The following is a 13,722-nucleotide window of genomic DNA, read 5'->3' on the forward strand; positions in this document are numbered from 1 at the left end:
TACTACTGCAGGGGGTATTCCACATTTGTGAAGCCAGATGTCCACGGGAAGCTGAATGCATTTTAACCACAGCTTGCTTTTGATGTACTTAGCTGCCTATTTTTGTGCCCTGTCCTTCATCAGTGTGCTCCTGTCAACCAATGTTCCAGAATTACCAAAATTCTTTTATTATGATACATAGCTATTTAAAGTAGCAGTCTAATACAGCCTTTATGCTCTTCTCTTTTGACACGTTTTTTCATGCCATTGTCCCACGTACTTGTTTTCTGGATTCATTTAGCAGTCTAGCATTTATGCTATTACACTTTAATACATGTAGGTGCAAGTGCTCTCAAGTTGTCCACAATTTGTTGGAAACAACAGTTCTGTTCTCCTATGGTTGTTCAGGTGTGCTTAAGAGGAAAGCAGAGGCGTGAGAGATAACAATGAAAAGGTAGCATTGTGCAGGGAAGAAAGACAACAAAACACTCCTGCGTTCAATTTAAGTGGAGCAACTGAGGTGCAAGCTGTTAGGAAAACTTTATGCCCACCCTTGCATATGTACATATATACACATACAACTATCAGAGACCCGTGCCAACTACCTCTCAGACAAGTCAGCAGAGCAAAGCCTGGGGGAACTGCGACACTCACTCCTTTGTCAGGCCCTGGGCAGCAGCTCAGTGCCAGCAAGTAGTGCTTCCACCTCGGGCACAGCGTCTACGTGGCGTTGGGTGTCCCCAGTCCAGTGCTCCCCCGACCTCCTGTACTGGTAGGAGGATAGGCAGATTTCAGCGCAAGCTGCCCAGCAAATCTATCCGCAGTAATATAACAACACAGATTTCAAGAAATTTGGGGTTTTGTTCCTCTGTCATTGTTGATTTGTGGCCTTTACTGAGAGCTGTCGCAGTTGGTTCTTGCCTGCATTGTTCTGTCTCCCTTGGCTCACGATGCTGTGTTACCCAACCCTTGACCAGGGCAGGCTGTGGTGCTGCTGCTGACAAGTAGCTCACTGCTCCGTGCCTTTTCTTGCCTACTGGAATTTCAGAAAGCACTGCACAGACAGGAGGGAAAACATTGCCTTAAAGAATGTAGAGAGAACGATTATTTTTTTTCCTGCCCAATCATTGTTTCTGGTAGCATTTGGCAGTTTGGGCTCGTGTAAATTTTTAGGATATAGGCAAGAGTGAGTTGTTAGTGGAGGCAGCCAGCTGCAATTCGCACTGCAGTTCACAGAAAGGACCAGCAACTGTGCTCAGCACAGCACCCACATCCTCAGCAGCGGTGATGTGCCACAGGGGCCTCCGTCCTGTGGGAGCTCCAAAAGGAAGATGCAGCTCTGAGGCTGCAGGGAGTGCCTGTGGCCTCTTGCCAGGGCTGTGGGGCAGCCAGAGGTGGTTTCCTTGCCCATAGGAGGTGTGCAGTTATTAAGGAGCTGTGCTGCCAAGTGAAGGAGCTGCTGGGGGAGGTCAGCAGACTTGCAGAGCATCAGAGATGATAAGAGATTGACCAGGTCTTTTCCATGACTCTGCAGCTTGAAGAGCCCAAGCTGCTAATTGCACTGAAGGGAGGCTCAGGCGGAGTCTGTGCCTGTCTTTTTGGGAAAAGGGAGTTGCCGTGATGTTACAGGTTGGATGGTGATGGCTTCTGGCACAGGGAGGAAGGTTCCTGCTCCGCCTCAAGACTTGCAGCTGTAGAATCGGTTCCCTGACCTCATAGCTGACGAGGAGCCAGGAGCTGTGTCAAATGAAACATCTGTGCTGGCTGAGGTTGAGCCACACAGGAGCACCGAAGGAAGTGGTGAGTGAGAGCAAAGGGAGTTCCCTTCTGCAGGGGACAGAGGACCCCATCTGCAAACCTGACTGTCTATGGAAGTGTGCTTCCTGTTGTGGACTTGGACTTGGGATGTTGCCGAAAGACTGCCAAAGCTTGTGTAGCCCTCAGACTATTACCCCCTGCTGCTCTTCCACGTGAGCACCAGTGGTACTGCCAGGGTGACCTGGAAAGTATCGAACGTGGCACTAGGGGGCAGTGGTCAAGGGCTTGGGGGCCCAGATGTTGTTCTCCTCAGTCCTGGTGGTGAGAAAGTAGGACTTGAGAAGGAGCAGGTCAACAGTTGGTTACACAGCTGGTGTTTGCAGCAGGGTTTGGCTTCTACAACCATGGGACCCTTTCAAGGCTGCTACCTGACTATGTGGAGCAAAAGTATCTTTGGCAGCATGCTGACCAACCCATGATGAAGCAAATCCAGCAAAGGGCCACAGAGATGATTATGGGATTGAAGCATTTATTGGACAAGGAAAAGCTGAGAGAGCTGGGATTGGTTTCCAGGGGTAAGAGAACACTCAGAAGGTTTTTTAAATACCTGATGGGAGGGAGTAAAGAACACAGAACCAGACTTTTCCGCACGGTAGCAAATAACAGAACAAGAGGTAATGAGTACAAGCTGAAATACAATGAATTCCCTTTAAACATAAGTTAAAAACTTTTTTTTTTTTTTTTTTTCCTGTGAGAATGATTAAACACTAGAGCAGGTTGCCCAGAGAGATTGTGTTGCCTCCACCTGTGGAGATTTTCAAAAGCCCACTGGACGTGGCTCTGAGCAACCTGCTCTGATTGACTGTGCTTTGAGCAGGTGTTTGGACTAGATGATCTCCAGAGGAAATGGCCAGCTTCAGCAATGCTGTGATTCTAAGAACTTTTATTCCAGGTATATGAGAGTCAGCCCTGTTAAAAGAAGTGTCAACCCAGCACTGTGTACGTGTGGCTCTGAAGGACCTACCTAGAAACTGTTTGGTAGTGAAGCTATTTTTGTTTCTGGTTTTGAAGAAATCGGAAACACTTGTTTGCTTCCTTTGAAAAACACTGTTTGTTCATACAGAATCAAGAACGGCTTTTAGACACTTCAGGTCAACATGCATACGTGAGTTGGAAGGAAAGAAAATTACAGTGACTAAGAACCATTGTTTAACAGTACTTGTAAGCTAGGGAATCTTACTGGTCAGTGACCTTATTTGTCTAGTTTTCAGTGTTAAGATCTGAGGCAGTACAGTGGCAGGAAAATCGTATCTAAAAATGTTGAATGCTTTAGAACTCAGAGTTCTGTGTTTTGTTACTCTAGAAGTCGAAGTACTTCCAGAATTGATGTAAGTGTTTTTAGAATGTTGTTCCCATGTACGTACCATTGAGAGAGATCAAATGCATGCTGGTGATACTTTGAATTTCCTGTATTGCTTGTGTCTAAGTGTCTTGTTGGCTTGAACATCTACGGTCAGCTTTTCTTCTTTGTAGTAATAATGGGTCTTCACATAACATAACTTTCAGCTAATCCTTGAGACTCCCTAGTCTTTTCAAGTTGTCCTTCCCTCTTACCAGTGATATCAATCGGCTGCTACAGTATACACCTAGATTCCAAAATCAGGCATGTACAAATTCATCAAGTAAAACCAGTCTACTAAGCATTGGTGTATTAAAGGATAATTTTATAGAAGTATACTTACATATTTAAGTGGTCTGCAAACTAATTTTCCCTTCATCTTCTCCACAGAATGTGTATGTAAACATAAACCGCATCATGTCAGTGGCAAATCGCCTGGTTGAGTCTGGTCATTACGCTTCACAGCAAATAAAACAGATCGCTAGTCAGTTGGAGCAAGAATGGAAAGCGTTTGCTGCAGCCTTGGATGAACGTAGCACACTACTGGATATGTCCTCCATCTTCCATCAGAAAGCTGAACAGGTTAGTGAACATGGAGGGAGCCAACACAAGTTTTCGTGCTGGAATGGTGAATTCAGTTGTACTTCTGTCCAAATCACAAGTAAATAGAGTGTTTAAAAAGGTCAGTTAGAAAGCCAGAGCATTCATTTCTGACAGTTTCAGCTGATGTTCCAATGGAAACTTGTTGTCTGTAGGACAGCCTGCTACCCTTATATTCTCCTCAAAATGCCTCGCCAACAACAAAGCGAGATAAATCTTAGCCAAATTAGATACATGAGTCAAAATTAAATAGACATAAAAGCTTAACTATATGAAGCTTTTGAGTTGAAGGAAGGGAAGAAAGACATTTAATATAATCAGTATCAGTATAATGCCTTTTCTATCTCCAGAAATCATTTGCTTGTTCTATTTACTTCACCACTCTACCTCAATGAGAGAGAAGTGTTCCCAAATCAGTTCTAGAGTTGTTAGTATTTAACTCCTAATAATTGCTTGTAGAAAACCAAGCTGAACTGGCCTGAAAGTTGAGAAGTTAATTAAGTCTTCTGAATCTGAAATTGTGGTGGGAGATGTTTACTTAGTATCCCGTAAGAGATTCCTCCTAAATTAAACAAAAAATTCAGCTGTAGGCCCATACCAATTATTTTAATTAAGTCATTAACCATGTGTAACTGCAAGGGAGGAGGTATATATAGGGGAATAGGAATAAATATCCTCAAGTTAATCGTCTTGATGGTGAAAGCATGTTTTTCCCCTCAAGGGAATTCAGTTCTGAAGGAGTTGCTATGCGTGTGCTGTTGAGTCACCCATTGATATTATAGACTGTCTACTGTGTATGTCTCTGGTGAATTTGGAGGGCAGAGGTTCTTGAATGCTTATGGCTGACTGAAGCTCTGGTATGCTGTACAGCTGCCATAGATACTTTTCTTTCCATTTGCAATGCTAGATTGGATCTAAGAAAAGGTCTCGTGTCTGATATAACTTTAATTTAGAATAATTGAATGGACCAGTTGGGAGTTGATGACGACTGCAGAAATCGAGAGAAGCAGCACACCTTATTATTTTAAGAAGTGTTTTTTTCCATTTTCTACTATGCAGAAATTCAACTTCATAAATGCCCAGAGATTAGAAATGTGAACATACTAAGATGCAAACACACAGTGCCTCTCATTGTTAGTGATGACATTGGTTTAACCTTAGAGAGCTTAAGGTAAAGTATATAAACTAATGCCACTATAATAAATATTTTTAGCAGGTTTTAAAGAGAAGCTGCACAGAAAGAAGAGGAAGAAATTGTTTTCTGCTGTAAAAGTCACAAACCAGCTTGAAGCATTTGTTAGACACATCATGATAGTTGATCAGCATTGATGCTCTTCTAATTGCTGAGGTTATTTAGGTTAATTTTTAAGCATTGTTGGTCTTACATGTGGGAGAAAGATGGTAAAACATGAACAAATATATCCTCAGACTGAAGTATCGTCCTGTTTCGTAAAAAATTGAGTTTAATCAGAAGTCAGGAGAGTACATTTTTTGTGTGCAAAGAATTTTGTGGACAACTGTGGTAGTAGTTGGTGTTCCCTTCTTCAGTACTACATAAATCTAAAGAAGGGGAAAGAGAAGAATGAGAGAAAATACTGCAGTATGTTCAGGGATTCATTTACTCTCCTTAATTGTACCTTTTGCAGTTTTCACTTGATTAACTGTGATGGATTGTCATAGTTGCTTTGTAAGATACCTGGCCTTGATGCATTAGGTGTTGACAGTGGAGAGTGAGTTTGGAGTGAGAGGAATGACCCCTTTAGAGACTGGTGATGTTTGACCTACATAGAAATTATTAATAAATAAGTAGCGAAAGAAATAACGCACCCTTCTTGAATGCATGTGTTCCCTTGCAAGCTACAGGTAAGTGTCATTGCCTCAGACACAGAGAAGACTGCACCCAACTGTGAGTTCATGCTGACTGGTACAAAAGATGCAGCTCTGTGGTCCTACATGGAGCTCTTTTAATGCTCAGTGCCTAACGTTAGAGATTTGTTAAAACTGTCCCTTGATTAAATGAGAATTAAGCAAGTTTCTAAGAAATAAACACTTCACCACCCTTTCTTCCTGTAGTCAAACACTAATGGAATACCAGAGGTGGTCTGTGGATTACTTTTCCTCAAAAGACTACATGTGACCCAGGAATTAAGATACATGTAATGAGAGAAATGCCTTGGCTTCTTAAAGCTTTTGAGACTAGAGAACTTCACACAAAGAGAAGACAAATTTAGTTTACAAGCTGTCACATGTGTTTGGCTAAGCTAAGTGTAACAGCTATGAAAAATCCTAGAAACAAACAGATTCTTTTTTCCTCTTTCCTTTCCTAGTGTAACAAGGGTATAAAATCCATGCCCCCTAGCTGTCAAAAATAAGTTGACAGAACTTTTGAAGTGCATACAGCTGTGATGACAGTTTCTGTTCTGTCAGGGCAGCTTAAGCTTCAGAGATAACTTGAGTTATCCGCAGAAGAGATTCTGTCGCAGTATCCTCAATTTCCCCTGCAAGGTTTGACTTGAGCGGCTATGCTGACATAGCTGTGTGCTCAAAGTACAGTGTTAGTCCTAAGAGACCCCCGCTTAAGTTGTAAATCCCTTACGTGCTTGCTACTGTAGTAGCTTGCCAAATGGATTTAGTGCTGCTCTGTATGGAGAACTTAGTGCTGTGGGGACTAAGGTGTGAATTTACTGTGCTCTAACATGCTTTGCCTCCTTGACGCTCTTTCCAACAAAAGACAACTAGGAAGTGTTTCAGTGAACCATTAATTGGCTTTCACCATTAAGTCTGTGTATATGAGCGTGCACAAGTGCAAAATAACTTTGTTTTCTCTAAAGGTTTTTAAAAAATGAGGGAATGGCTTAATTAATGTACCGTGAGTATCTGCACAGGGAGTTGACAGGTAAGAGGGTCTGTAGCATGTTTTTACCTATTTTTGTAGACAAGATCTTTGTTACCTTTCATGCATCTGAAATGGTAGGTGCAGAGTGAAATGAAGTTTTTTCTTAGCTGCAAAGTTGAGAAGAGGAGCAAGAGTAAACTTGAAGTATCAGCGGTGCCAACAGTTTAATTGGTGCTGAAGGCTGCCAACATGTAATTAAGCCTGCCTGTCTGTGAAGGGCTGAAAGAGTTCTGTATATATACCTAGAAGCAGCAGCACCGTCAGGCTTGAAAATTTATTTCTATTCTAATATAATCTTAATTTTGGGCAGTTCAGAAATAAATGCATTGAAGAGTTTTCACTTAACAGGTGTCTTCTCAGTGACTGTCACACAGATATTTGTCCTTTTGTGTGTTTCTAAAGTATATTTACTTATTGATAGAACCCCAAATTAAGTGGGATGTCTATTCTCTGTTGCAGTATATGAGCAATGTGGATTCATGGTGTAAAGCCTGTGGAGAGGTGGAACTTCCCTCAGAACTGCAAGATTTAGAAGATGCTATCCATCATCATCAAGGGATATATGAGCATATTACCTTGGCTTACTCTGAGGCAAGCGTCTTCTTTGTTTCCTCAGGTTGCTGACTTGATAATATGGTGTAATATTAAGGTTGGGTCATAAACTGGCATTGGCTGTTGCATGATGTGTTAGTTGGAAACTCAAATGCCAGGCTTTCTCCCCCTAGTTTGATTCACTGTATTTTGCTGCTATTATTCAAAGTTAAAGTTAAATTTTAAGTCTTCCTCCTAATCTTCTCAAAGAAATTTAAAGGCAAGATGAAACCAAACACGGTACAAATAATCCATGTAGTGTATTAAGTATGTTTAGTTTACAGTTGTATATTCCTACCTTCTAATAGCAGTATGATACTGTCATTAAAATGTTTGAAGGGAAACAAGCTAGGAAAGTATCCCGTTGGCATGGATTGCTTTAAGTGTGTTTTGAAAATCAGTCTGTGAAACTGTCTGACAAAAAGGGCTTAACCATCTGAGGACATCATTTGACAAACCAGAAGCTATATACTTAGTTTTGCCAACCTTGAAGGCACTTCAGTGAGCCAGCATGCCTGTGTAATCAGCCTTCATAAGATTAGCATATCCTATGCTGCTGCTCTGATCTTGGATTCTGAACATATTGGGGTATTTTTGAGAATGCTTTTTAGTATTTGTATTATTTGTAAATACAACTTAAATGCTTATTCTGAAGGTGTCCTAAAAACAATGACCGATGTATACATCATTTTTCTTCAAACTGAGTTCTCTTATGTTCTTCAGTTAGCTTAGAGAAATCAAATGGATATAGACTTCGCTATTAGCTCACAGGTATTTTTTGTATTACTTTGAGCTTTGGTTACCTCCCCCCTCCCTCCCCCCCAGGTTATCAGCATCACAGAATAAAACTATTTCTGGTGTTATATGGAACTGATTGAATCAAATAAAGCAGTTTCTGTTGCAACTTAAGTGGAAATATGCATTTGATTAAATCATGGTATAAAGTTATCGACACGGGACATGGACACAAGACAGCTTAGGCCACAGATTGCACATTTTAAAAGGAAGTGGTGTAGGAATGAAGTAACGTTTGCGATTTATACTTGACAAAAAAGACAAAACTACTTTGTGATGAATCAACTCTGTTATGGGCAGTTGAATCTTACGTGTGGTCACGTTTCATTTAGCAGTAAAGGAATGTAAGGTTAGTACTGATGATCAGTCCGTATTGTTAGTATACTGGATTTTTTGCATGCCTGCCATCTTAGGGCCTGTGTAAACTTTATTGCCATTAGTCAGAAGTCCAGAGTTCACAAGCTGTTGTCTCGTGTAAAACACATGCTGATATCCCTGTTCCTGTTACCATCTTTGGTGATAAAAGTTATGATCTTGCCACATGTTTTAACTCATTCTTGAGAACTTACATTATAGGAAAGCTTTTTATTTTTTTATTGTAACCTTTGTTCAATGAGAGGATCCTCTTCTTAAATGCGAGAGAGCGACGTGGCATGTTTGTAGTAGGTGAGTGTGGCAAGAGGCAGTCTGCGGTGCGTGCTTCATGAGAATGCAGCAAGGAATAAAAAGGTTTGGACTGCCTGGAATAATTATAAAGCATTGAAGTTAAAGCATTGGGATTTTTGTTTGGTTGGTTTTTGTTCTTATTTGGTGTGTTTTTAAACAGGAATGTGAATGAATTGGAGTCTGCTGTTAAGTGTAAATAATTACTGTGGATTACTATGGTAAATACTGTTTACTTCCTGGTGATGCATAATAAAAATAAATGAGATGGGGAGATAATAGGATTGCTCACAAACATTTTGTAAATTTATCTAGAGTTTCAGAGCTGCAGCTTTTGACATAGGCACCTTTCTTCTGATTTTAGGTTATTGCTTTTCCCCATCTGGTAAAGGAATAGCTTATTCTTTAGAAATCAAAATTTGTGCAGGAACAGTAGTCATACATGTATGTACAAGTCATGTTCCTCTGGACAGGTGGTTTCATTTCCTCTTATTTAAATGTGCACTTTTTTTTGGAGATCGATAGAGTTACCTTTCTGTGTAAAGATATTTTAGAACTACTGCTTATTATTGTTACATGTATGACTTCATTTCTGTTACAGCACAGATCTCCTTTCATTTTGTGATGAATGAACAGTTGGGAGAAAGGAACAGTGTGGAAATTATAACAGTCATTTTTAGATTGTGATGTCTTGACAATGCAATTTGGTTGCAAAGTAGAAGACAGAGTAAATGGTTTTAAGACTAGCTCTGAGTCTTATTTTACTGAGGATAATTGCTGTATACTACTAGAAAAGTAATTTATCTGAGTTTATGAGCCTAGATGACTAGTGTGGTTGAAAATCCAATAGCTGTGCCTTAAATGTTGTTACATATATCTAGCTGAAATCTCAGGGTAGTTATTACCTGGGAAGGAAGAAAGTCTCACTGTATTAATCCAAAGGGGAAACAGGCATGGTCATTTGTTTGTGAAGCTAATAAACTAATCAGATCAAGGGGCTTTCACATATTTTTTTCTAAATTTCATGGACTCTTGATAGGTAATTGAAGTCTGTTGCCTTCAAATATGGTTTTGGATATAGAAAGGGAATAACAATAATTATTATAATAGCAGCTACTGTGGACTACACTTTTTTTTTTTTTTTTTTTCTACCTGACTGGACTTTATGAGAGCTACTGTTTCAACTGAGGTTCATTCTGTGCATTCATAGCTACTGCTGAAATGAAAAAGCTTAAATGAGAAATAAACTCTCTTGTAAACTACTTATTAGAAAAGAACTTCCTTTCAGATCTGTTTGACTACTAAACAGCAGTCTTTAATTGTGCCTAAATTTAGTGAAAATTGATGAAAATAGCCATTGGGAAAAAGCCTTGGCCAATTTTCTGTTTGTGACATGGTGTTGATTTGACAGATTCTGACTGTTGTTCACATCCCACTCTTGTGGTTTTGGACGAATTTCCCTTCCTATTAGATGAGCAATTAGGAAAGTTTTTTACAGGTAGCTGAGTGATACCAAACTGTAACAGTTCTCTGAGCTTCATGCTAAAAGTGACGGAGTAGCTAACAGCAATGAAAAGTGCTTTCAACAGCCTTGCAAGTGTTAAACATCAACAATGGCCAGATAAGGAAGGATTATTGCATTTTAATGCATGCACACTAAATGTTTTTCCCATGGTTTGAATTAGAGAAGACAGTAACTAAATTACTAGCATTCTTACAGCTTCAGTAGTTAGACACGTTTTGGAAAAGAACATATTGTGCTACATGGAAAGGTTTTAAGTAATTTGTTCAGGTTAAGTTTGTCTTAACACCAGTTTGCCTTTGGCTTGCCAGTACCAGTAATAAGCTGAAAGCTGTAAATCATGTCAGACGAAACTCTGTCCTAAGTCCATATCTGTTGGTCTAAATGCATTCATCAGATTAATATTAACTCATAGAAGGTAACTTCCCTGTTCCCCTTCACAGCAACGTAGAAGAGAGAGATGATCCTGGAAAGACAGTTCTGGACAATTGCATAATTTTTGGTGCTTACTTGATGAGAGTGCTGAAGCTTAAAAGAGCTTCATAGTGAGATTTGACTGTTAAAAAAAAAAAAAAAAAAGAAAAGTCACAGTAAAGGAAAGGCACTCTTATCAAAAGACAGGCTGTTACTTAGAAGAGTGCTGCTTCTTTAAATTTTCTTTCATAGAGTAAAGATATAAAAACGCAGTTGTGTGTTTTCTTTTTTTTCTTAGAACAGCTGCACATAATCACGCCTGGAATAGTAATAAAGATTTTGTGCTGCTCCCCGAGTTCTTAAATCTAAAATAGGGAGCAGGGGAAATGAAATAGTAGAGTAGCGAGATTTTGGCAGACAAGTAATTCTTTGTGCTTCCTGGTGGTCAGGTGAGCCAAGATGGAAAGTCGCTGCTTGACAAACTTCAGAGGCCGTTGACTCCTGGAAGTTCCGATTCTCTCACTGCTTCTGCCAACTACTCAAAAGCAGTTCATCACGTTCTGGATGTCATCCATGAAGTACTGCACCACCAGCGCCAACTGGAAAACATTTGGCAGCATCGAAAGGTCCGCTTGCACCAGCGGCTTCAGCTATGTGTTTTTCAACAGGATGTTCAACAGGTAGGTTTTACTTCATGCTTTCTAAATGCATTTCTGTTCTGTCAGGTTGCTATTGGGTGCTGACTGCAGTGACAGGTGGGTTTGATTGCTAGACCCCATGTTCTTTAATTCAACAATCAAATATATCCATGGGATCGATTGACTGATTCCGAGTTCTGTGTGTTAAGAGAGGACACTTGCTATTACAGGTAGAAATTATGTTCATAAATTAGTTCCACTTCATTTTCTTTCTATTTTTAAATTACCTTCTTTTTTTTACTTGAATTCAGGTAGGATGACAAAGATTTTTATTCTAGACAGAAGCTGTTTTAAGTTTGTGCTGGAAGCTGGTATTCACATTCTAGGTAAAATTCTGGACTTGATGACAGAAAAGAGTTGTAGTAGTAACATGCAATAAATTAACTGTATTATTTTGTAACAAGGTTTTAGTTTCAAATTCTCAGGGATACTTTACAGGTATGTTGTTTTTTTTTTTTGTTTTTTTTTTAGAACCTGAACATACTGTGCTAAATAGGTAGAATAATTACAGATAAGATTACTTTCTGACATTGTCACTGTTTTTGAATTGATGGCTATTAGCTGTCATGTTTTTGCTATTATTACGGCATCCATAAAAGCTAGGAGTGAAGTACAAACATTAATATCTCTGTGTGACCTGGTTTTAGCTTAAAAAAGTAAAGCTGTAAAAAAAAAAAAAAAGAAAAGAAAAGAAAAACTATGTTAATGGATTTTTAGTAAACAGAAAATGTTTATTTTCGATGGCAGTTAACAGAGTTACTAGTAATGTATTCCTTGATATCTGTTCTATAAAAAGTAAAGATATGGTCAATACTTACTAATCATGTTCTTTCATTTTAGTGTGAAGGTGTTTACAGACAGGAACTTCTGAATGTGAATTTTAGATAACCAGTCATATGTTCTGTTAAAATAATCTTGTTTCTTCCAAATTAGTTGCACTTTAAGTCAAATTTCATGTACTTACCTGTTTCACGTACTTAGACTGAGAAAATGTTGGGTGTAAGCAGTTGGGAGGAAAATAGCCTGGTTTCCATTTGCAGTCATCGACAAAGAGATTTTAATCAGGTAGGGGTAGGGTGTGTGTAAGCAATCTTGTTTGCTCAAATTTCTATACATAGTGCCTATCTTTTCCTGTACAATAAAGAAAAAAGATTAAAGAATACTTAAACATTAAGTGTAAAATTATTTAAAACATCCATTATTTTTTAATGTTAAAAAAGGCAAATATTCAAAAGACAAGCAGTTTTCCAAATTCTCAACACTGAGCTGTGACAAAGAATGTGGAAATGTGTGAAAAACGTCAGCTGACCAAAAAAATGAAAAAAAAAAGCAGAGTTAATGTTATGAATGTCAGGAAAATCACTGAGAACCAATCTGAAAACACTCTTATGCCACTGTATAAATCCTAGGGGCTCCTCATCAAGTTTATTATATCAACAGTAGTTGGTCTGGAGGGTCTGATGTTGGTACTTGCATGTGAATAGTCAGGGAAGTGGACTTGTCAAAATCACCTCTTACATTTAACAGCCTTCATTCTGAAGAAATTTTCAGATACAGGAATTAAAATAGTAGTTTGTTTCTCATATGGAAAAAGTAGATCCTCTCATCTGTAGTCTAGTCTCAACAAGAGTGGATTGGGCCCTGAAACTTGCTCAACTACTCTGAATTCAGTCCAGGGAGGACCTACTTAGACAACCAAGGCAAAGTGGCCTCCTGCGTTTGTTTGCAGGGTGCATAATTCAGATTTCAGGCCTGTAGGTTAGGCTGCAGGCAGTTTATTTCCTGGGGTGTTCATTAAATGCTACAGTGAGCCTTACTGTGCTGAGCCTTTGCTTTTATTATCTTGGGAGTCATAAAATGTTTATATGAAATTCTCGTTTTCCTCTACATCCTAATTCACGGCTCTGGGTGAAAGACTGAGCTCTGAGACTGCTTGTTTCTTTAAAGCTGGCAAATAACCCTTTGTCAGACTGAGGTCATGGTAGAGTCATGATCTGCTTCTTCAGCAAGGAGATGGACATTTCTCCTCTGCCTGAGACCCGTCAGCTCTCAGAACTGGTGCGTTTAGCATCAAACAGTCACAGGACTGAAAACACTGAAGTACACAGCTTTACCTACTTGTATGACTTTCAGTATCAGGAATGCGTTATCCAAGTTACACGTGCGGATTATGGGTATTCCAGAAGTTCTTGTTACAAAAAATTCAAGAGGGTTACTCTCCCTCTAGGTTTATTATTCAGTACTTACTGGCTAGCGAAATTTCTCTTCCTTGTTATGCCCATTTTTTCTGTATGCTATGCAAGGCAGATCTTGCGTTAAGGTATCAAGATGACCTCTTAACAATTTGAAGCTGCATCTTCTAGTGTTAATGTGCATCTCTATCAACCACTTCAGATTTAGAAGTGAA

At 39.3% G+C, this 13,722-nt stretch overlaps 1 protein-coding gene across 2 annotated transcripts in view; it reads left to right on the forward strand.

Annotated features, from left to right (window-relative positions):
- TRIO (trio Rho guanine nucleotide exchange factor) overlaps nt 1-13,722 on the forward strand; it is a 242,083-nt gene that overhangs the window by 86,619 nt on the left and 141,742 nt on the right. For both annotated transcript variants that reach the window (XM_038175341.2, XM_038175340.2), the window contains exons 7-9: nt 3,527-3,718; nt 7,092-7,223; nt 11,067-11,297. In XM_038175341.2, coding sequence (XP_038031269.1) covers nt 3,527-3,718; nt 7,092-7,223; nt 11,067-11,297 — 555 coding nt within the window. The remainder of the gene's footprint in view (nt 1-3,526; nt 3,719-7,091; nt 7,224-11,066; nt 11,298-13,722) is intronic.

Source organism: Anas platyrhynchos, chromosome 2 (assembly GCF_047663525.1).
Source record: "Anas platyrhynchos isolate ZD024472 breed Pekin duck chromosome 2, IASCAAS_PekinDuck_T2T, whole genome shotgun sequence".
Classification (NCBI taxonomy): domain Eukaryota; kingdom Metazoa; phylum Chordata; class Aves; order Anseriformes; family Anatidae; genus Anas; species Anas platyrhynchos.